Below are 24,378 nucleotides of genomic sequence, written 5' to 3'. Positions count from 1 at the left end.
ACACGAAGCAAAAGAGCACCACGTGACATCACAACTCATCAACAGGCCTGCAATCCTTCAAAAAAGATTTTGCATAAGTTACACTGGATGTTGTCTAATCAAGTGCTTAAAAAAAAATGAGGAAATAGGCTATCAATTTCTTTTTCAAGCTAGTAATTCCAGAAATAAACCTATGTTTTGATTTATTGTGTATTTAACACCTCTGTATGATACACCTGTCCAACATATAAAAAATTCTACCATAGATTAAACAGGAGAATGCTTGTGCATGCTAAACTTCCATACATTAAGAGATCGTTAGAAATAAAGATAATTCAAAATACTTACCGGTTTATGTTGTGGCACATGCGTGGTATGAGCCTGGCAAGAAACATAAGAGACTCCCAGTGTGGAGCATCTTTACTAGAAATCCCACAAACATAGCTATATGAACGACAGTCACCCTATAAATTAAAAAAAAAAAAAAATTAACGGGAAGTTTGCTGCCAAAATAGCTCACAACACCTCCCTGTTCATCCCACAGGTTACAGGACCATATTTTGTGTCAACATTTAGCAGACACTAAGCTGGTGAAATCAGTACGCTGAGAGATACCAAGTGAATGAGAAAACACAGAATAAGACAGACCTGTTGAGAGCTAATAAGAGCGTATAAAAGGAAAATTTTCAGAATGGAAATATTCATATAAGGTGACCTGAGCATAGGGATTGACTGCGTATCGTTACTTTGATGGCACCATCTGAAGAAAGCCTGTGATGAAATGTAGAAAGCTGCTGATGATATTGCTATTTAAAATAGCGAGAAAAGCTGACTGCACAGTTACAGGAGAGACGCACCAGATTAAGCAGCTGATAATAAAAGATGTAATTCAATACTGATAAAGCAAAGAAAGGTACTTCACAGCTAGGACTACTCGGTAAAGAAATATTCCAAATTCCGCACGCAATTCCATGAGAATGCCAGCTCAGCGTTTGGTGACAGAAACACAAACCAAATACAAAGGACAGCCCACAAAAATTCCGGTGGCATTAGCAAAGGAGCAACAGAAAGAAAACACTGTGTCTCTGCACCGACCCAAGCGTTCCCGTATCCCGAAGGGCCTGCACTGCTCTGGTTCCCTTCCTGACAAGGATAAGGGAACTGCCTGCTTTGTATTCCACCAACAGGAAATCTCTTAAAATGAGATGATATAGCTCACTGGGTCTTCTTGTATAAAGGATTTTCTAATAATGTATGAATTTATTAAAGACAAAGATAAATAGAGGGTTTGTTTACATTAAACAAATTCACAAGGAACTATTTTTGCCTTAAACTGAGACGGCCACGACATCTACTTTTACTATGTTAAAGTATTATCCATATTTTGCAAAGATGTTAGACACCAGCATGTTGGGTCAGAGCTTTTGACAGACATTTCCGTTCTTCTGTCAGGCAAGTTTTTTAGTGTTTGTGACTTAAAAATATTAACTCACAAATATTGAGTTAAAAACTGCACTGCACGAATTGCACTGTACAATTTGAAAAAGTACAGGAAAGGGCAACAAGCATGTTCAAATGTAAGAAGCAGGGGTTTTTTTGACCAACGTAGTCTAGGACTCCTTAAAGGGGGCAAGAGGATTACAGCAGAGGTCTACAAGATCATGAAGTCATGAAGAAACTGCCTATAAGTGACCAGCATTATTCAGCCTTAATGATATCCTCAAATACAATACCTGGCATTTACTCGAGCGTCTATTCAGACGTCTTGACACCTTTGCACTACACCAGCACTGACAAACGACAGTAACATAGGTATCGCAGTCAAAGTTTACGTTCTTGAGTCAAGCCCTTTATTTTCAGTCTTAAAGCAGCAATTCTTATGCTTCCCTGCAGCCTGCCACACGGCTAGGAAGCAGCTTTCCGAACATCCCTGGAATGAATCCCTTTACCTGCACTCCCACAGTTTTGATTGGTAACAAGAAGGCATTCAGTGAATGTAGGCTTGTAATCTGCATCAGCTTCTCCTGGTCTTCTTCAGTTGTACACGCTTTGACCCTTTGCAGCAAAGTATGTGGCTGTGCAATGATGCAGAAAAACAATTTTTAATTAAAGCCCCCAAGCAAGCAAACAGAACTTATAAATAATAATTTTATTTGCATTGTAAGTAGCTGATTGCTTAAGTTTAGTCCACATTTACCCTTTGGAACTATTTAAAAAGTACCCTTCATTTAACAACTAAATTTTAGCAAAAGCAGTTTTATTTGATCGGACTGCATGCAGTTTAAGCTGAAGCTCTCCAAGGCCACAGGTGAAGCTCTTTTCCGATGCTCATTCTCTCCTTCACAAAGCTATACTTTTCATTTTTGTTGTTTATTTCAGATACAGAACAAAGCAATATCCTGTTACGTTACACGGCAATTCAACAAGTTTTCAAGGAAATACTCCCGTTCAGTGTTTTGGAAGTCATTTTGAACTCATGACTTCGACTCAGAGCAGGCCTCTGCTAACGACTTTCCAGCCCCCTGCAGCTTAGTTCAACTGAGCTTACAGTAATCATGAAGGTCATAACAGTTAAAAGACTCAGAACTTAAATGTCATCGATTAAAAACTTCAGGTTCCTGTTCAGGACATCTGGCAAGCGCTAGTTCCTCGCTCCTGCACTTTCATTTAGACATTCAGTGACTGATAGGGCAGGCAAATCTAGAAAGTTACAATTACTTCAGGGAGGGAAAAATCTCCAGAAATCCTCATCTGCACAAAGTTTAACTGAAACAAAATTTATTTACTATTTGAAAGGTATATAAACTTCAATTTTCCAGAAATTGTTTAACAATTGCACCAGCCACGGTGCAAAAAATTCTACTGTACTATACTGAATGGCTTCAAGTGAGTTGTACTGGAAAGCATGACTTCTTAAAGAGCACAAGTGAGTAGTTTTAAAAACTTTTAGCAGCTTAAACCTCAATTGCAGGCCACTACGGAATGATCATACTACTTTTATGCATACTAGAAATTAGCAATTTTGTTACCTTCTTAACACTTGCAGAAAAATCTGCAACTATTTTCAAAATGTTGTTTGTTTCGGGAAAGTCTTTGCACACATAAGGCTCTTCAGCACATATCACTCTGATTGCGAGACCAGGACCTGCAATGCAAAATAGGAAAAAACCATTATACTAAATAACAGGAAAGCTGACTTTCATCTAAAAACGTGACAGCATCTGGAACAGCAGACAATCATTGATGGGCAGTATGCTTTGTCATTGTACCTATACTTCAATTGTCTTAACACGCTACAAGACAAAAAAAAAATACACAAGCAGCTTATTCCAGAACAGTATTTCTGTTCGGTACATTTAAGCATTATTTACCTACACCTTAAATGGGATGGTTGTTTAAAGCAGCAGTCAGTGGTGATGAAGTGTGGCGGACGGCAAGCCAAAGCAAACAGGAACCCCCTCCTTCCCTTTGCTAGGCAACTGGGATGAAAGAGTTGGTTACAGCACACAGTTGAGTCTCCCTTGTTTTTAAAGGCCACTGAAGGCTATTTGACCTTATAGTTACTTAATACAAAAGCACGTGTAATTTGCTGGAAATGCCCGAAGACAGCTTCTTGCATTTCATGTGATGCTGGTGCATTAGCACAACAGCCTACGTGCTCTGCCAGTGCCTACTACACACCCTGCAGGACAATTTTGAAACACATGGACAGAAAACATAACCCCCTTAAAAGGCTGCGGGCTTTGCTCTGTTATATACGTTGATGTTTTCTGGTGGAGAACTGTTGCTATTTTCCACGCCATCATTTTCAAAACAGCAAGTGCCCCTTGGAAAGGCAGGCAGGTACAGGCCATTATTTCAAGTAAGATACATTGACAGCTCAGGCAGCATGCAGCCGCACTTCACTGATAATTCTTGCTTTGGCTTATACAACTACAAAGAAACAAATACAGCTAAAAGCAAACTCGATTATAAAACCTTTCCTTTTATCACTATACATAATAAAGCTGCTCTCAAATGTTCTTTTCCTGAAAAAAGATCCCGCTTAAGTAAAAACTAATAAATTCATCAATTTTTTCCTGTTTAGAGATAAGTTTTATGCTCCAACATAAATTTATTCTACAGGTTAAGTATGTTCTAAGCAATACTGATGTGATCCCTTCACTACGTAGCACAGACCAACTCTCATACCTGGGAAGGGATGCCTTGAAACCAGCTCCTCAGGAAGACCAAGTTCTCTCCCTAGCACTCGCACTTCATCTTTGTGAAAGTCTTTCAGCGGTTCTATTACTTTACCCTTAAAAAAAAAAAAAAAGGCAATTTACACTCCAGCTTACATATTCAAACAAAAAGGCTCAAATGTTTAGGTTATGGCAATCAAATTGGCCTGCTTTTCCCAGCATCAGCTGCCAACACTTGCAGAAGCACTGGGAAGAAAAGTACCTGTGAATGTGGGCTTTGTAAAAACAGTTGCAGGACACAGGCTAAGACAAGGAAGTTTAAGTTCGTGCCAGAAGTATCAATGGCTCGATGGAGATATAGCTGTAGGTCAAGCCTGCTCTGACTGTCTTCAGAAATTCAGACCTTTCTTCTCTTCCCTAGATGTTCAAACCAATCTAAAAGCCTTGAAAATACTTTGTACAGTATTTGAAGTGTGGGTCAGTGATGGTTACTTTCTCTCCTATGGTTGGGCACTTACTGACTGAGCACCTTCCAACAGGCTTATTATGTGATGTCTCATGTGTTGATTCTTTCTTATTTTACAATACAGTTAGACAACTTACCATTCTAATGTCAGAAAAGGCAAAGCAGGGCAGTCTCCTACATTTGCTTCACATGCTAATAGTTAAGAGCTCTGCAAGAGAAAGGTATTCAAAAAGCTTTTCTGGACTTTGGACTAAACAGACCGATTGGGAGCGCAATCAAAGGGACAGGACTTGGGCTGCTTATCTTCAGACAGTTCTACCTCCTGTGTTCGTATCATCTTCAACCTCCTGGTCGCCATCCATAGGTGTCCATGTTGGGCCATTTCAGAAAGATTTGTGGGTTCTTAAACTGAAAACTGGCAAACAGATTGTGTGCCACCAGCACCCTGCTGGCAGACAGCCCATCGGGTTACTAGTAACGTGATGCAGAAGCTGCATAAGAACAGAAAGAACTCATCCCTGTCGGTACCTGAAGGAACTACCCCTAGATTTCAACCCATTTAAGTGTATAATTCTCATGCTTTTTCAAGAGAAAGGAGAATGCTATGCTTGCAGTGCTGAATGTTACTAGAGGTTCAAGAGAAGGAGAATTTTGGCCCTTTCTCTCAACAGGAGCTGATTATCTTTTCACTAAAGCACTGTCACCGCTCCTGCCTGAATCCATAATGTGCCAGATCTGGCCTATCGGTACCTAAAGGTTACCCATTGACTAGTGTTCGGAACAAGATACAACAGAGGGAATAAGTGACCCATTACATCATGAATTCCAGCTGAACCAGAATAAAGTCTGAGACTTCTTAAACTGCTCTCCTGCTAAAGGCATTTGGTATTGCTCTGCTTCCTTACCAGGATGCAGGTTTGTTTGGAGGGTTAAAAAGTAAAAGAGTAAGGCAGCAGCTTTCAGCTTGCAGTTGAGAACACCATTGTTCACACTGAATGAATCCACGTTCAATCTGTTGACATCGTCCTCAGTATCCAATGCTGGGCAATACTCAAACAATTTTGACTACTTTGGGAACGTAGCAACTAGAAAGAAGTGTAGTAATTTGCAGCATGTTACAATAGAATCTAAAGAGCCTCATCAGAACAGGGTCCCATCAACATGGGACAGTTACACCAGCAAAACAGAGAAGTTGTTCATTTTTGATACTCAGCTTCACATCCGTGAGAACCAGAAGGATACACCAGTATCCTCATTTTCATTTACCTCTTCTCTTAACTTTCGAATCAGCTCTGTGTCATTATGATGAGTTTTGATGACTTCAGCTTTGCCACTCGCAACAAGGGAAGCACTTTCAATGAGATCAGGTCTGAGGGTACCCTGAGCAAGAAAAACCTCTTCAGGTTTCAGATTCATTTCTCCAATAACTTCATTGGCAATCTATAAGATGGAGAGAAAAGAGAAGTGTTCTGATCTACTTTTTGGTTGTCAAAGGTCTAAAGGAAGATAACGGATTGCACAACAAACGCTGCTGAGCTGCAAAAGCACAAACAAACAGGAAGACTAATTATGACATTAGCCCACTGCTGAAATAGTCCTGTAATCCCATACTTTGTTGAACAGAAAATGGAAAAAATATCTTCAGACGACAGGAACATCACTGCCTGTTAAATGTTATGTTCTCCCTGAATCACCAACACTGATTGCCAACAGATGGAAAATGGCTCATCTTCAGCAAAGCAACAGAAGCATGCCCCAATTCACGTTACCCATCAATTTGGTGAAAAAACCTTACGTGGAAGTTCATGCAACAGAGATGAATGGCCAACCAATATACTATATCTCAACACGACAGTGGATCTAGTGCAACCCTTGTGAACCATGTGGTGACCATTGATTGACTGCCAAAAGTTTTAGGCTTAGGGTAACGTACCAATGGCTTCTTAGGTCATCCACAACTTAAGACCACTGATGCCACTGAGTGTACAGTGCTTTAGAGTGAAACAGTCTGACGTAGAAGATGTATCTAGAAATCATATAATTAAAAAAAAAAGAAACCAAAACAAACCACCGACCAACAAATAATTATAAATGTTACCTTAACAAAGGTGTCACCGATAATTTTTCTTTTTTCTTCAGGACTTGTAGTCATATTTAAGGTCTTGCTAATTCTTTTACGTGGAGTTCTGTCCTCATCCGAGATGGGCAGAGTTGTTGTACCGTTATAGAATGAATGAGCTGCATTCACCACTGCATGAAATTACAGGAATTTTTTGGCAAAGCCAGTAAAGGTTTTTATGCAAGGTTGCAAAAAAATAAGTTTCACTCTATTGCTTTAAAAAAAAGAAACTAAAAATCATTCTAGTCCTTTGACTACTAACTGCATTAAATAGGGCTGTTGAATACCTCAAGAATTAATCGTAACAAAGCATTTTATTTCTCCTATTAACCTACTCTAGAGGGCATTTTTTTTTTTTGCATATTATGAGGCTAGGCAACCATGTGAAGGTTCAGTTCTTGCCTCCCCTCTTAGATTATAATTTACTTGCTTTATTTAAATAGTTTACAGGACGGTATTTCCCCAAGGCCTTTCTGCAACCAAAATTAAATTATGCATTATTTGCTCATGGTACGTTATGCCTCTTAATTTAGAGAGGCTCCCAATGCAGAGATCAGCTAGGAGGCACTTTGGCATCTTTTACCAGCACTGAACTCCGTGACCTACAGCAGGAACATCTGCAGCAAAGGGATTCCCTCAATTTGTTACTCCGGCAGCCTGCCAGAGCCCAGGTTTATTGCTCTACAGAGTGCAAGAATAAGACATAGATTTTCCACTTAAAAAAAAAAAAAAGTGTGTAGAACAAAGCTCAGACTTTGCTGCATCAGGATATTGCAGCCCAATCTGCAAGATGCTAACGCGCAAGCTCCCTGCGCTGTTTCACACTGCCAGGCCAGTGGAAAGCATTGCTCACCCAGCGCCGCGCTTCCTGACCAAAACACACGAGAATCACTTGACAATAGTACTTACGCACAGCCCCAGGAATAGGCAGCTATTACTCATGAAATACATCAGCCAGGCAGTATAAAGCAGCTCTCATTGTTTGCACAACTCACACATAATTTGTCTTCTCTGACCTCCTCGTACTTCAGGTACCAAAAAACTCTAAACCTTCTCATCAGCCATGACAAGGTACCTTCCGCTCTCTCATAATGCATTGCTTCTCAACAAGCTACTCCAAAAACAACTAAAATGCACCTATTTAGAAGCCAGGAGAGCAAAAAAAAAAAAAAAAAGCCTTGAAAAAGTAATTTTGGCTGTAATAGCATTCGATCACCCAAATGAGCTCACAATTTAAAGAGAGATCCAGGACAAGAAATAAAGCCCCAGTGGAGGACCTAACCAAGCTACAAAGAGAACTGCAATCAAAGGAGTTTTTCAGGAGCTGGAAAGGATTACTCAGCCATCAGTAGGAGAGTGACTGAGCAGCAGCGACTGAGGCACATACCCACTGCTTTGCTGTGCCCCAAGAGCAGACACCGGATCTCAACGACTGAAGAGATGGGTCAGTTCGTTGTATGCTCCAATCAAGTAAGTAAGGCTTAATATTTTAGGTTTGCAATTTTGTGAATAGGCCGAGGTTGTTCCAAATTAGCAACCATGCTTTGGTACGTCAAGTCTGAGAACTGCAAAGGTCAATTCAAATCAATGAAACAAAACACTAAACGTACATTTTAGGAGACTGGCCACATCATTAGTGGTATCAAGCATATTTAACAAAATTATGGTACCTTTAACTTGAATCCCAAGTTTTTTGAGTGCCTCTTCCACAGACTGACTCTCTCTTTTGCGCATAAATCCATTATCTATGTGTACAGCTATGACCTGATCTCGGTTTAAAGCTCGGTTCAAGAGAGCAGTACACACTGTTGAGTCCACACCGCCACTGAGTAAAACCTAAGGATGAGGAAAAAAGGAAAAACACAAAATTTGTCAGCTGTCTACAGGGAAAGTGTCAACAAATAATTCAGATGCAACTATGAGGATCAGAACAGGCTACTGACTTAGAGTCAAACTGGAGCAAAACAAGAAGTCAAACAATGTATCGATCCAATTGTGCAAACCTTCTAAAACCTGGTTAATGTATTACCCAAATCATGACAATTCTGCATTTTTCAAATTAACCTGAGTAACTGTAAGTGCCAGTGTTTGTCAGGCTTTTGCAAATAATCCTTCAGCTTCAATTCGACCTACTTACCAGGACTTTTGATGAGCCCACTTTCTCTTTGATGTCTTGAATGCACTGAAGTTCTCTGTTTTCCACTGTAAAGGTACCGCTGCATCCCGCAATATCATAAAGAAAATTCTTCAGGATCATTTTTCCATTCACTGTGAGGCTAACTTCAGGGTGGAATTGTGCTCCATACAGTTTTTTAGATTCATTTGCTATGCCTTCATTGGTGCAAAGAAGTGAGCATGACAAAAAAAAAAATTGTAAGTGAAATGCACACCCAAGGAAGTCAAGCATACACTTTGAGTGATTTATTCTGCCACATTTTGGCACAAATCACCAAGCAAAACTAAAGATTCTGGTTAAGATTAGGAACAAAGGCACTGTTACACATCTAGAACACACAATCCCTCAGAAACCAAGGAAAACATTCAGACATCCTAGGAAAACCATTGCAAAAATAGGAAATCTAGTCTAGTGGAACTGTCACTAGGTGTAAGTCTTTTGAAAGGTCAGGTTTTCTCAAATCAGCTACCTGTCCGATTTAAGAGCAGTATCTTAAGCTTTTTTTTTTAATGAAAGATTTAAAAGAAACCAGGTGAATACTTTGAGATCTTACTAAGTGGCTCAGCAAACTTAAAACCTCTCTAGGTCTCCCATCTCCTAGGAAAGAGACTCAAAGAGGCTGCTTGACATTCAATAATTCGAGTAGCTTTCAAAAACCAAGTTCTAATGTCCTACATTTCTCGGTGACAATCTGTGTGTAACGTTTGAAACACTACTTTCAGTACCAACATTATTTTTGCTCAGTTGACCATAATATTAAATACAATAACAAGTTAATCAAGCTTTAATAATTAAACAGTGTTTGACTTGTACTATTACAGTGCAAAAACCAGATGCTGCTTACACTGCACACTAGAGTACGTGTCTTCCTCTCCCCTGCCTTCAGGGCACACAATATTTTATTTCAAAGAGAAACAACACATGCATAGTTTAAAAAAAAAAAAAACATAAACTGTAAAAACAAAGTTAAATTTTCCTTAAACTGCCAATTTAAAAACAGGACCATTCATTTTCATGACTATTTCTTTCTTTAGTATCGTGACAGCACAACATGAAAGCAAACATACAAGAAACTGTTAAAAATTCACTTATTTGGCAATTAAATAACATAGATATTCTGTTCCCATTTGGTTCTAACTACTGTCTGCCATCATTCTTCCCTTTAACGAACATTATCAAAAGACAATTTCAGTATAAAATAAATACCTGCTACAATGTTCCCAGACTGTGCAACCACCTTGAATCCATCAGCTACTTTATCCACGCTATCTCCATGAGTGAGGAGCACAAGCTCTTCCTTCTGAAGGCCCCTAAACAAAGATTAAAAACTAGAATCAGTTAAAAAAAGAACAAAGACTGAGAACTACACCTGCATTTCCAAGAGAAGCCCTTAGGGATCCAAACAAAAGCACATCTTGATTGACCAGGCCCATTTGAAATATATGCAGGATTTCCTTCCCAGAAACAGTCACATCCAACTCTCAGATGCTTCAGTTGGATGCAATAAGTTCTTGTGCAATACGTCCTTCATGCAAGAGGTAGTTTATCTTCATTCAGAAGGGGTTTGGTTTTTGGGGGGTTTTTGGTTTGATTTTTTTTTTTTTAATACACATGCCAATATTGAAGTATCCCCTCTTTGACACGTAGAGCCATCTAGAGTCAGTCAGGATACTTGGGAATCCTGCTTTTTATTTCAACGAAGTGAAGTTTTCTTGCTCAAACCTAAGTGTTTTCAGGACAATTTGGGCACCTCAGACTTTAGGCAGGGTATAAAGTTCTGCAGTAGCCCTACACGGGAAAGTTAATAAAACTGGAACACCAGGTACAAGTAAACTGTTCGAATTATTACAAGGAACTGAAGAGGCACTGACAAGCTACCAAGAAATCTAATTCTGGTTTTATAAAACATCACAAAGCAATTTTAAAGGAAGGTGGAAAACAAATGGTTTCAGATTTTCTATTACCTTTCAAAAACTGGATGGGTGCCAACCAATACAAGAGTAATACATTGCACAGCAGAAGGATGTAAGAGCTTAACACAAAGATTCTCACGTTGTGGTACACTTTATGGTGTCTCAATGAAGATATTCTACTTTGAAATAAGGGGTTTACACAATATTCCAAGCAAATACATCTGCATTTCTAGAGTAAATTGGGAAGTTATGCCTAAGTATTTGTTTAAATGAGTAACCTGCTTACTCATGAACACAGCTGTAAGAGTTCTATTAGAAATTATCAGATAAGCATGGGTGCAATTTCACTATCTTCTTTAAAATAAGCTTCCTCTCACCCAGCCACCAATTTCCAGATCAGTATTTCCCATATTGTTTTGGTAACTTAAAATGTCTACGTACCTGAACAGTGAACATGTGTTATCCAGAGTAATGCTGAACACTCCATCTTCTCTAACACTCTTCTTGTGCACCGTACCTCCAAATACCTTATTCATCATCTGTCAAAACAAAAATATTACATGAAAAAGCACCACACAATCTAGTACCACTTTATACCTCAGTTTGCCTATGACTGACAACAGCTCTAGCCCTCCAATACATACCAACCCAGTTTGTCATGATTATACTAATTTAAGATATCGTTTTGCAAAAATCAGAATTCTCTTCAAAATTAATCGTTGTTCTGTATTGGGCTCGTTCCCTTCTGCTGGCCTGCTGTCAGCATAGCTGGAGACCGCTGCCGCACACACCGAGCAGCAGAAATCCACAGCGGTAGATGATAGGTAGAGATTTGCAAAATAACACATATTCAATAGTGTGCATCTACTTGCACTTATAAATGGCTGCTCTGCAAATCAGCTGAGTATCTGAGGCCAGTTATCATAAAAACAGTTAAGCTGCTGAACAAAAAGCTGATTTATCTATCCCTTTAGTTAAGGGCCCTCAGATAGGCTTAAACTTCTCAAAATCCGGCTCCTCAGCTCTGGAGAACCAGGCAAAAACTCCAGTCTCTTCCCTTAGTGTTATTTTTGTGACTCTTCACAAGCCTTGCTATATCACAGTAGTACAATGCTCAACCAGGTCTTTTCTTTCTAAAGGCCTCACCTTGGCATTTGGAGTTGGATATCTGCATTTTAGATTTCAGAAGTCTCAAGATAAAGATTTTTTTTTCCTTGCAAATATAACTGGCAACTTAAAAAATATCTTTAGAGTTTCACTTTCTAACTACTTTAATTTTCAGAGATTTAAGGCTTCATTTTAGACCTAGTTTGATATTACGCTTACACCGCTTGACTGATTTCAATCTTTTATAATGAAGTAGTAGTGCGTTAATACACACACTTGATTCATTTCCGTAAAGTCAGCCTTAAGGAACTCCCCTGCTTGAGGCTAGCTACCGTGGTTTTCAATCTGCTCAGCATTTTAAGGCATATTTTAATATAACACACGTTTCCCTTTGGAACAGGGAGTGCCAACATTGCTTCCATAACTGCCAGCCTTTCTAAAGGAGTTTTTCCAGCCATTATTCGGCACCTCTGAAGGCCTAGTAAATCACTAACCCTGGAAAAAAACAAGACGCACAGGCAGAAGTCATGCATCTAATCCATCCCTTGTCTCCTTGGAAGTTTGTTTCTTCACTCAGCTTGGATCTACTAGATCACTGCAGGATCCCCAGTCAGTCCCAAGTAAATAAGGGGGAGAGGGGGGAGGTAAGCACTCTTAAGAACTATGCTAGAAACATTCCACGCTTGAAAACCAAAGGCAAAAACTATTTCACTTTTTTATGAGGGGCACATTTCCCAATACCAAGTAGACAGAATGAGTTAATGACTGCCAGGTTGTATTTACTGGGACAAAAAAAGGTAGCGTGGAACTCAACTCACAGCACTCAAGCAAAGAAAAACCATTTATGCTATTGATACAGCAGAGCCAAGAGAAAAATACACAGTATGCTCAGTTTACCAATTAGCGCTTTAAAAGTATCTTTTGCACACGTGCATACTGCTTGTATTTGACAAGCAGGTCCTGTAGCAGTTCATCTTCAGTGAGTATCAGAAATGAGGCCTAGAAGACGGCTGTAGACAAACATATCTCTCAACAGCACCTGCATGCCATAGCAGATTCCAAGAACTGGTTTTCCTATTGTAAATATTGCTGGGTCGAACCATGGTGCGTCTTCTGCATACACAGAGTTTGGTCCTCCAGATATAATGATAGCTCTGCAGACAAAAGACAAAGAAAACTTTAACTCAAATATATTGTTTACTTTAAAAAGCTCTTTATTTGCTTTAAACATTTACATTGTCCCATAACACTCTTAGAACTCCATATATGCCAATATAAATTTTAACACAGCTACCATAACATATAGCTTAACTTTGCGATGCTACAGCTATCAAAACCAGCAGCTTAGCAGAGAAGTATTTCATCAGTTTAAACAAAGTCAAATATAAACCATATTAAAAAGTGACTGTATTTTAAATCCCTCATAGCCAAGATGGCTATGGCTATCTTGAAGCAAGATGGCTAGGATCAAATGCAGAGTATTAGCATTAAGATATATATACTTCATGATGTCTGTGCCATCTGGAGGGGACCCGCATTCAAAAAACAGGCTCCCAAACTTCTAGAGCTGCTGCGAAAATGTCCCTCAATCCACCCCGATTACGAAGTGAGATGGCATTAGCAACAGGTTGTGAATTAAAAGTCCAATACATGCAAGCATTCATGGTTTGAAGTTAGCATTTCACACTGTAACAGAAAATTCAATCTTTTCAAAGGGGAAGAGAGACTTTTGCAAACGATGATGATTTGCAAGATCATGAACCACAGAAGTACCAGCCAGTTGGGCAACGCTTTTTGGCCTCAACCCAGGATCGAACACGGGTGTACCAGACCTTGGACTCCCGTACTGTTTATTTCGCAGAGAACATCAAATCCATTATTCAGAGCGAGAAATGAAAAATGGGAGACAGAAGTTGCATATATGGGATTAAATGCCTCTAATAAAGCTTTCTTCTAGCATTATTTAGAGTGTTTGTCATGCAAGTACTGACAAAATAGAATTTTTCTATTTTTAAGCAGCAGAAATGAACAGTGCGCTTACAACATCCGTACCACCGGCAGAAATAATCATGTAGTAACGAGCCCACGTACCAAAAGCCACCTCCCAGCTGCAGTCACGCAGGGTGCCTGCTCCCACTGGCGCAGGGCACGATCTCCCCTGCAGCCCACCTCCACCTCCCCCAGCCCGGGCTCGCCATTTCAACGCAGGGGACGAGGCGGAGGGCTGGACGGAGGCACCCCTCGGAGCCAAAGTACAGCGGCTTGCGAGTTGGAAGAGGCAGCAGTTATTTCTTTGTATGTCGGGATCTACACGGGAGCTTTGGAATAAGCATATAGCTGACATAGGTGTAGTTTTACACTGAATAATCCTGCCATCTAGTACCTGCTGTACATATACAGGTGCCTCTCCAAGTCGGAGACGTGATGAATTTCCTAAACTCAGATGCTGCTAGAGACTGAAAACTCTTAATGCTCAGTGGTATTACTGCTTCTAATAATTCCACGTACAGAGCATTTGCTTAAGTGCCGTATGTACAGAACGCTATTTAATATTAATGAAAGGAAACATAGCCACACCTACAAATCGAACATCCCTGTGAGAAGTCAAAATAGTTATACGCTGCCCTATTCAAACAGTAGAGTCTTAAAAATCTGCTTTTTTCCATACCACTTAAAATCCCACAGAATACAGAAAGGTTATCCAATGTGCTCAAGTATTAAAGAAACAAATTATGAGCTGAGGGTGAGAGAGGAACCGGCATCTTCTCAACTGTCCAGGAGGAATTAAAACTAGCATGGGATGTAGATTTTGAAAGTTTTACTGCAACACCATGTAATTTCTTACATACCTTGTTGTGCTGGTATGAATACACCTTTTTCTGGTTTACCTTAAACCACCTCCAAAACAACCTGACCTAGCTTTAGAAAGCCTATTTGCAATGGATTAAAGGCACATCAGGAACCACGTCAAAATACCAAGAGTAAAATGCATGCATTGATACCCCAGCCTCCGGGCTCACGCCAGAGCTCAGACAGTGCCAGAATTCAGCCCAACGCCAGCGGAGCCCTGACTGCGGCACCTCCTCGGCCCAGGATCAGGATCACGTGGAAACTCCTAATGTTTATGTCACATTTAGATGAAACTTGTCACTAGAGATTGCTCTGAAGCTATGAAAATTGAGCAGCTGGCTTTTTAAACACAACATGTAAATACCATTTAGCAAAATGTTCCATCTTGCTGCCCGTCTCAAACCTTAGCACCAAACAAAGCGCAGCTCCTTGGCCCATTCGATGCACGAGCTGCAACATGGAAACCTGACTTCCCACGACACGTGGAATATATATCAAAATCTTGCAGAAAAACCACAAACTCTTTTTTACAGTGGTCACTGGATAAAGGCACCCAACGACTGGCATCAGTATTTGTTGAGCTTTCCTGGATGCAAATAATTGACTGAGACTGTGGACACAAAGCTTATTGACCAGTCTGGGTAACCAATAACCTGAAACCACTACCTTAACCTTGAGCAGTGACCTTTTGAATGAAGAGGTTTTGCCACATTTTAGAGAGCAATTATTTGGAACGACAAGTCCAACAGGTCTCATCACGAGACTCTGAAGAACCTTCAACTGTGAAAAGAAAGGGGGAAAAGGTCTTCCCACTGCAAACCTGCACCAATAAAGCGCAGGTTTGAGACAAAACATCATTAGTACTGTGACCCACACCTCAAATCCACCACACAGGAGATGCAGGAGTTCTTTTTAAACCAGTAATTAGGTATATCCCTCTTTTAAAGACTTGATTGTTGGATAATTATCAACAAGATCTGACAAGAGAAGGTATTTTTCAGAACATTTCTGAAAGAGAAATTCTTTGCACACCAGCTACCTGATAGATCCAGCAGTTCCTGGGTTTTCTGTTCTCTGTGTTTCAGAAGAGATCAATAAGCTCCTATTTGACTTACTAAAATATACTGTTTACTGCTTCACTAATTATCATCGATTACAAAAATGCAATTCTGCAGCAAAGCGCTGTCTTATGTTGTCGGGCACAACCGAGAAGCACACATGAACCGTATTTCTGGATTTGTACCAAACTGACAAGTAAGGTCTTTGATGATTTGTAGACTTCAGGGTATTTATTTTCCCCACACAGAAGAGAGGCATACCCTGGTAAGCCTAATAAAACAAGAAAAATAAATGTACAAAGTACTAAATAATTGTGAAACCTTTTCTTGCTGCAAGCAATGAGTGGTAGTTTCAGTTTTTTTAGTTGCTTCCCAGAAACAGTTTGGCATGATTTACCACAATATCTTCAGTATCCAAGTTAGTTTTTTTTTTTTTAATTAAACTAAGAAAATCATTTTTAGAAACTCACAAAACTTGTTTTCTTGATTAACAGCTACCCTAGTTTAACAGGTAAAACAGCAAGATCACCTAAATTTTTGTAGATACATATTTAAAATGCAACCGCTTAAATTATACATATAAATGGAAATGATTAAAATGACATTAAGGCATTAAGAAGCAAATACACAGAATTGATATTGCTGCACAAGTTTCCCCAGCAAAACTCAGGTGTTTCTGTGGATAAGCTAAAGATGCAATCATTAACATCATTACAATGAAAGCTATTGCACATAAAACCCCAGGCAATGACCACCGCTGCCAACGTCCACAGATACCGTTGCAGCGAAAGGAGAGCACAAGCAGAACACACGGGCAGAGGCATCGCAGGAAGCGACCTACCGAAACCCTTGTTCTCTGATCGCAAAGGCTGGCGTTTCCAAAGGGAAGATCTCGGACTGGACGAACAGCTCGCGCACCCGACGGTCTATGACTTTCCCGTACTGCGCTCCGGCATCGAGTATGACGACGGCTCCCTCGTAGTGGTGCTGCACATCCTTGAGCTCTCCTCCCGCGTTCTCCAGCTGCAAACATCACTCACGTCAGCGCTTTATGGTGACACATTGCAGACCACAGACTTTAAGCCAGATCTCTTAAACAACTAACACCTGCAAAGCTTGCTAAGGTTGCCGATATGTTAACTTATGCTTAAAATGATAAAGACTAGCCAAGAAACTTCTAAATGAAAAAATCCTCAAGTTTATGAGGACCAGCAGATGCACCGGCAAGATAAAGGGCCTATACATTAACACAGCACATCCCTCCCAAGCAGCCACACAAACACGACATCCCCATGCCCCAAAACAAACAGGGTACAAATTAGGGGAGAAAAATGCTAATAAGCTAATGAAGGCTAAGCTTTCCATAAGTCACACGCCCTGTTCACCACTGCAGCCACTCCAGCTTTTTCCGTTTTACAGTTCCATTTTACAGTACCATTTTACAGTCCCAGCACACCCTATGATAATTAAGAGCATGTGCCTTTTTCTCAAGCAAAACAGGACAGTCCGAAGTCAGAAGAAAAATGTTTTTCCCCATCCCACTGCCTCATACACTCAACTTTCACTTGACGTTACCTCCTGGAGAGAATAAAGAGGAGAAATTGAGAACAAATGTCTCCGCTAAATGATTTTTCAAAAAACAAACAACTTTTGAATGCAGCATTCAAGCAGATTGCACATCAGAACAAAGCAATGGTTCTCTTTGACCCCGTCACATTTGAATTGGTTGGCCAACTTCAGCTAAAGCTGAAAGAGGGCTAGAAAACACAAGGACGAGTTGCTTTTTTTAAAAAGAAATTGTGAAGAGAGGCAGCTATTCCATGGAAGTGCCCTTTTCAGAGGATCTTCAAGGAAGAATGTGAACACAACTGCACTGTAAGACACCAAGAAATTCATGCAGAAAACATTCCGCTGCTTAAAGAAATTGCTTACTCCGGGGGTGTTTTCCCCTTAACTTAAAGCTTACACTGTTTCCTTGCCAATGTAGTTTGACGAAGGAAAGACTGGGAAGGGTTTTCCTCTGGCAAACACTGCCTCAAAATACATCTTGAAGCTTACGACCATTTCAAGTTTTAATTATGGCACGTTGGAGTTGTTCTGCGTGTTTGTACCAGGCAACACATCCTTCGACCCAGGGCTCACCAGGGGTTCCCCCACCGCTGCTCAGGCTCCGAAGGAAGCTGGGGCAGCCTGCAGCACGCCACGGTATTTCCACGTGGGTCAGCTAATCACCCCCACATCGACCACGGGTCATTCTGGAGGAGAGCATCATCCTGCTGGGACACGTTCTCCCCAACAAATACATAGCAAAGGCCGCCTTTGAGCTTTCTTCCTCAGCTACCAAGAGACACCTCAGATAACTGTCTTCAAATTAGTCACGGAAGGCAAGCACACTGGAAACTTCTGAAGTTTACACCAGCTGGAAAAGGTTTTATCTAAGTTAAGGGACATAAGCAGAAGAAGTAATGCTAAATCCCTCAAAAGCCTAAATCCAGGTTAGAGTCAGTTACTTAATTTCTTTCCTTCAGCTGGTAGCTGAGCGTGCCTGACAGGGAGCTCTTAATGACTTTTTAGTCTGGGGTTACACAACAAAATGGGCACGTGTTGGAGGAGAGCAGACTTCAGCAGCAAAGGCCCCTTCAAACCCCCTGGTCAGATGGAGAGAGGTCACCAGAACTCTGTTACCTTCCAGCAGAAGGGAGGGAACCACTTTTAGAGTAATTCTGGGCATTTTCACTTAGCAGTTTCTAAATTAGCAGTTCTTGCGAGAAAGACCAACATCCTTATTCTTTCCTGATCCCATCTTGTGGCAAACACTATTCCTTGCAATGCTATTCCTTATTAAAAGTCTTTGTTTCAGAGCATGTGCTGTAGCTTGTACCATGAGGGGACAGAGCTCTGCAGCCCTCTCGGCTTACTGTGTGAGATTGTCCCCTTCCACTGGCAACAGACCAGGCTGGGACGTAAGCCGTCCCCTCCAGAGCCCCGGGCACGCCACGGGCGCACAGCCAGCCCTTGCAAGGATGGGTCCCACCTGCCAGCAGTGCTGCCCTACGTCGTACCCTAGCGTTCCCCAACCTGCAGACCACCACTGAGAACCTGCGGAATGAGTAAGAAGAAAGTAGTACAACTCTGTGAAGGCAGCTTTTACATTTTACAGTAAAAAAAAAAAAAAATACTAAAACCAAGTTATTGTTGGCATCAGCTCAGCTGGACCAATGGCCAAGCATTCACATCTGTAGCTAGTAAATAAATCTCGTTCTCGTTTTCAGTGCCCTACCCTGAAGGCACCGAGCTGCTTTGAGCAGTCAGGTGTAGTTAGCTGGGCCCAAGCAACAGCTGAGCGGGAGACAGGCATGTGAAAGCAGAAAGAGCTCAAGGTTACACCGGCAGTAGTTTGAGAAACCTTGCATAAGGCGGCGTAAGTAGGTCTGTATCTCAAACGAACCCGCACCTTCCTTAGTCCTCCTCAGCAAAAGCAGGACAGCGATACATACCCCTTCCTCTCCAGGACGAACGGGACAAGCCTCTGCGCTGCAGTCGCCCAGATGTGAGCACCTGGCTCCCGAGCTGGCAAACCCCTTCACTGAGCCGTCCCTGCTTCTTCACTCGTGCAAAATATAGCATTGTTTTGCACAATGATCAGAGGAACACTTTCACAGATAACTGCATCAACATTAGAATCACTTCTCAGTCATCTATGTGGCCCTGGAAGATGGCTGTTTAAGGCTGCAAGTAATAGCTCATTGCCCAAGTTTCACTGGGAGTCCATTAATACCCTCCCAAAATCTCAAAAGCCAGTGTCTAATCATAGCTCAGAAGGTCTTTCCTCAGATGATGCTACAGGCATTTGGGCTAAAATCCAGTAAAAGCACTGCATCCATTGAGCAACGCAGATCTCCTTACAGGGAACACGTAAGATGAGTAAGGCAACATGCACCTCACCAGAAAAAAAAAAAAAAAAATTATTCAATCAGTGGCCTAACAACTCACTGCTCCCTTAGATGTGGGCTTAGAGTAAACTACAGGCTGAAGTATCCAGAGAAGGGCAACGGAGCTGGGGAAGGGTCTGGAGCACAAGGCTGATGGGGAGCGGCTGAGGGAGCTGGGGTTGTTCAGCCTGGAGAAAAGGAGGCTGAGGGGAGACCTCATCGCTCTCTACAGCTGCCTGAAAGGAGGGGGTAGAGAGGTGGGGTCGGTCTCTTCTCCCAGGTAACAAGTGACAGGACAAGAGGAAATGGCCTCAAGTTGCGCCAGGGGAGGTTCAGAATGGATATTAGGAAAAATTTCTTTACTGAAAGGGTTATCAAGCATTGGAACAGGCTGCCCAGGGAAGTGGTGGAGTCACCATCGCTGGAGGAGTTCAAAAACCATGTAGACATGGCACTTCAGGACATGGTTTAGTAGGCATGGAGGTGTTGGGTTGACGGTTGGACTAGATGATCCTCAACGTCTTTTCCAACCTTAATGATTCTATGAAATAATTTTCTCCCAGTACTACAAAGGGCACTGCCCACTGTCCTTTTCTCCTGTAGGCATCCTTGCAGCACATCCCCAGCACGCGTCCAAGCAAGCCCCATCCTGGGAGTTAACACAGGCGACTATCACCACATGGACTGCATCAGAGGAGCTTTTGTACTTCACCTGTGAGCTAAAGTAGAACTGTAAGGAGGTTCAGCTCTGAAGACAGCCCAATAGTAACACTACCGTAAAGCACATGGAAAAAGAAGAAGGAGAAAGGCGGTAAGTCAGTACAGGATCTGGCTTTACTTATTTAAAGGCACAGTTCCAATGCTAGAGATTTTTGAACCCAAATTTAACAAGGGAAACGTCATTTAATAAAATCAAAAAAGGAACAGATGTTGTTAACGTGCAGCCAACATGGCAGTTTAGCTCACGCGTTTGTATACCATACGCATGCCAGGAGAAAGATGAAGAGGATACCAGACAGCCCAGCTCCTGCAGGGACAGGGTTTACGGAGCCAGCACCTCTTCCTAGTGGGGATCCTCCAGTTTCTAATAAAAGCTCTTTTTCCCCCTCAGTGGGGGTATAACTAGAGTTCCTTCTCTTCTCCTGGTCTATTTTCACAAAAATCTGGGGAACTTGCTATTTTTGAGAACTTTCCGACAAAGCTGGTTTGACAGCTGTCCAAGGCGGTTCAGGCATTGGGGCAGAGCAGACAGAGGCACCAGCCTGGGGTCCCAAGAGCTAAGAAAACAGGGTGGGACTGGAGTATGCCAAGAGAAAAACAGGGGGGAAAGTCTATATTCAGCTAATTTAAATCACAAGAGTCACCCTGAAAACCATGTCATATGTGAAGGATTCCTACTGTTCCCTATGACTGATGAAACAAATAAAACGATTATACTATCAAAACACTGCATCTCCGGACTGCCGTTTGCCCGCTGTTTCACAGATCCGAGACCGGGAACCGAGGTCCCGGGTGCCACCTGAACCGTATTGCTACCGCCGACTGCACTGCTGCGGCAAGGGTCAGCCTCGAGCCATCATTTCAGCTCTACCACTTGGTAACACTGGAAGAAAAAAGCCTCCATTGCTGCTGGGGCTTTTTGTGTCAAAAAAAAAAAAGTTTTATAATGAGCTGTAGTAGGAGACCTGCCATCAGGCTTGCATTACCAGCTAAGGACACCACATATCTTATTCCTCGGTGTACATACCTAGTGCTTTAAACTAAGTTTGCAGGTTTCTAACAGCCCATTTCTGCAGAATCAGGGAATTTTTCAACATTTCACACACCCACACGCTCACAGGATTCTCATTAATGCAATTTATAAATCGCATTAACATACAGAACAGTCATATTCTGGAGTACCAAGAAGCACCTGGCAAAGTCCGGTCTGCAGCAGCGGCCCCTCTGTCCAAGCCCTCAGCCCTGAGCTTTCACCCACACTAATAACTTAGGACAAGCCTAAACCAGGAGCCTTGATCTGGCACTTTCAAGCCAGCACAGGTTTTACAAGAGTTTAATTGTTTCCCTGTGGTATGAAAATTAAGCAGGTATAAGAAGAACACTTACTCATATTTTTTCAAAGTATAACAGGAAAGTAACTCCTTCAAACTCAGGCAATCCCCGAGACTGCTACAAGAGCCCCTAACTCGTTATCTCAGACAAACTTTAAAGCCGCATGCAGATTTCCAATGGCTGCTGGGACCTGGCCCCCTGCGGAAACCGCTCTCGTTACCCGCTTCCTGCGAGAGCACGGTTCACGGAGGATGAGCTTCGCCTCGCGTAGCCAGCTCTGGGTGCCACCACTCCAGAGAAGAGGAACCCTCAAGAGCAGCCCCAGCCAGGAAAGGAGATTGTGTTGATGGTCAGGGAAAGGCACGTCAGAAAACTTAAGTAGGGACCAACTGAGCACTTAAAAAAAATCCCTCAGAGTCACGTTTTCTTGCAAACTAGATAAAAGGTCTAGAACAAGGCTTTTATCCTACTACAGAGGCGGCTTGAGGCAACTTGCAGGGTTTTGGTTCAGAAGTTGCATTATCAAGAAAAAACTTCAACTTCACACAAGTCATTTTGTCACGCCAGCGTGCAAGACCTACGCCGACACACGTCTCTTTTTGCCGCTGTTGCTGCAAACCGGACACGGGGCGACGCTGAGGGAGCGGCGCGATCCCGGGGGTCACCAGGACGGAGGCAGTGGGCCCCGCGCCAGGGCTGGTGCGGGCGAGCCTGCCCGCTTCTGTGGCAGTTGAGCGAACCAACTTTTCTCTCAAGTTGGCTGCACGAGTGACCGCTCTCATCGGGACGTGACGCCCCAACAGCGTGGCCAGCTGCTGGGGAAGGTGCTGGCCGTACCCGCGGGGAGCCTCGGAGGCGGTGCAGGCCGTGCGAGGCACTGAACGGAGCCAGCCCCGGCGGGCTCGGCCACACCATCAGCCCACGTTTAAAAAAAACCCTACCGAAATCCGGATTGTGACATTAATTAGTTTTCTCAGAGCAACCGCTGTCGTAGCTGAGCGGGCAGAGCGGCGCGGGGGGCAGGGGACGCGGGCACCGGCCCCCGCGTGGTCCCTACGCCCACGGCCGCCCGGCCCCGCTCCCCGGGCCGCCGCCGCGGACCCCGGCCTGCTCCACGCCGCAGGGCCGCCCGCAGCCCCCGGGAGGCGGCCGCGGGGGAAGGCCGGGCCCGGCCGCGCCATGTGCCCGCCGGCCGAGGCGGCGGCCGGGCCGGGCCGGGCCCGGCCGCGGCGGCACAAAGCCCCCCGCCAGGCCCGGGCGGGCGGCGGGAAGCATCCCGGGCCGGGCCGCGGCGAGGGGAGCGCGGCGGCACTGACCTTGGCGTCTCCGTTGCAGAGGGCCATGGGGGCTGCCGGGGCGCGGCGCCGCCTCCGACCGGCGGGAAGCGACGGGCGGGCGGGCGGCCCCGAGGCGGGGAGGGGGAAGAAAGGGCCGCGAGGAACCGCCGCCGCCGCGCCGAGATGAGCTAATGCCGCCCGGCTGCGCCTCCGCCGCGGGGAGGAGGAGCCGGCCCGGCCCGGCCCCGCTCCGGCGGAAGGGGCGGAGCGCGGGGCCGGGCCCGGCCGCGGCCCTTGGGGTCCGAAGCCTGGGCGTGGGGGGCGCGGCGGCACGGCGGCTCCGGCTCTGTGCGGGTTTAACTCCCGGAGCTGGAAGGTGCCGTGCAGGCTGCCGTCGGTCGGACCCGGCTTGCGGTGTGTGAGCTCTGGGGCTCGTTCCAGCCCGTTTTACGGGCAGAAGCGGCGGCAGAAATGGAGACTTTACGAGAAGTGGTTTTCTGTGTCGGTACTGTACGGTATAACATATATATATATATATATATATATAAAGTGCACCTGCTACTTGTGCTCGGGTGGGATTCCTTAAAAGACACCGAGGAAGGTGACTGCGTCAATTAAAATCTCCCGGTAACGTTCCCGAAATATTTTGGAAACCCTTCTCTGAACTTTTAAAATCATTCGTCTCCTCACGTAAAGAGGGAAATGAGGAAAGGTGCGGGTGTCAGAATCCAAGTTACACACAGAATTAAAGACCGGTACCTGGTTCCACCCTCAGATCCCGAGCAGTTTTGTCCTAAGGTTAATAATATGCGTGCATTTTTTGTTCTAAATGTTTTAATTGCATTATGGCGGTGATGGGCCTTTCAAAAATTAAAAAAAAAAAAAAAAGGAAGAATACTTCGAGCATTAAAAACGGAGGAAAAGTGAGGCGCACAAAATGTGTTTCTGATGGCCTAATTACCACGTAACTGTATAAATAGCTCTTCCCGGCAGAGCCCGGCCGGAACGGGGCGGCTCCCCTCCCCACCCCGAGGCCGCTGCTTCGCCGCCCCTGCGCTGTCCCACCGCCAGCGTGCTCCCTGCTCACCGGCGAGCCCTAACGCCGCCTCCCGCAGCGCCCCGGACGGCCCCGCCGCGGGCCCGGCCCGGCTCCGGGGGTCCTGCCGCCCCGCGTGGGACCCAGCGCCCACCGCGGGCTGCCCGGCCGGGGCACACGCTCGCCGCCGCGGTGACCCGGGCCGCTCCCGCCCAGGGCCGGCCTCAGCGGG

General features: G+C 43.7%; 1 protein-coding gene across 1 annotated transcript in view; it reads right to left on the bottom strand.

Annotated features, from left to right (window-relative positions):
- GMPS (guanine monophosphate synthase) overlaps positions 1-23,340 on the bottom strand; it is a 28,817-nt gene extending 5,477 nt beyond the window's left edge. Inside the window, exons 1-13 of the mRNA XM_075506754.1 lie at positions 23,150-23,340; positions 16,691-16,872; positions 12,981-13,095; positions 11,276-11,373; positions 10,128-10,231; positions 8,883-9,076; positions 8,416-8,581; positions 6,725-6,876; positions 5,893-6,066; positions 4,171-4,276; positions 3,009-3,124; positions 1,929-2,054; positions 328-443 (exon numbers count right to left, since the gene is read on the bottom strand). Of these exons, the coding sequence (XP_075362869.1) occupies positions 328-443; positions 1,929-2,054; positions 3,009-3,124; positions 4,171-4,276; positions 5,893-6,066; positions 6,725-6,876; positions 8,416-8,581; positions 8,883-9,076; positions 10,128-10,231; positions 11,276-11,373; positions 12,981-13,095; positions 16,691-16,872; positions 23,150-23,176 (1,676 nt within the window). The 5' untranslated portion in view covers positions 23,177-23,340. The remainder of the gene's footprint in view (positions 1-327; positions 444-1,928; positions 2,055-3,008; positions 3,125-4,170; positions 4,277-5,892; positions 6,067-6,724; positions 6,877-8,415; positions 8,582-8,882; positions 9,077-10,127; positions 10,232-11,275; positions 11,374-12,980; positions 13,096-16,690; positions 16,873-23,149) is intronic.
- Between the last annotated feature and the right edge of the window lie 1,038 nt (positions 23,341-24,378).

This window comes from Mycteria americana, chromosome 7 (genome assembly GCF_035582795.1).
Source record: "Mycteria americana isolate JAX WOST 10 ecotype Jacksonville Zoo and Gardens chromosome 7, USCA_MyAme_1.0, whole genome shotgun sequence".
NCBI classification, from domain to species: domain Eukaryota; kingdom Metazoa; phylum Chordata; class Aves; order Ciconiiformes; family Ciconiidae; genus Mycteria; species Mycteria americana.
Note: the sequence above shows the minus strand (reverse complement) of the source record. Positions and strands in the feature narration are given on the sequence as shown.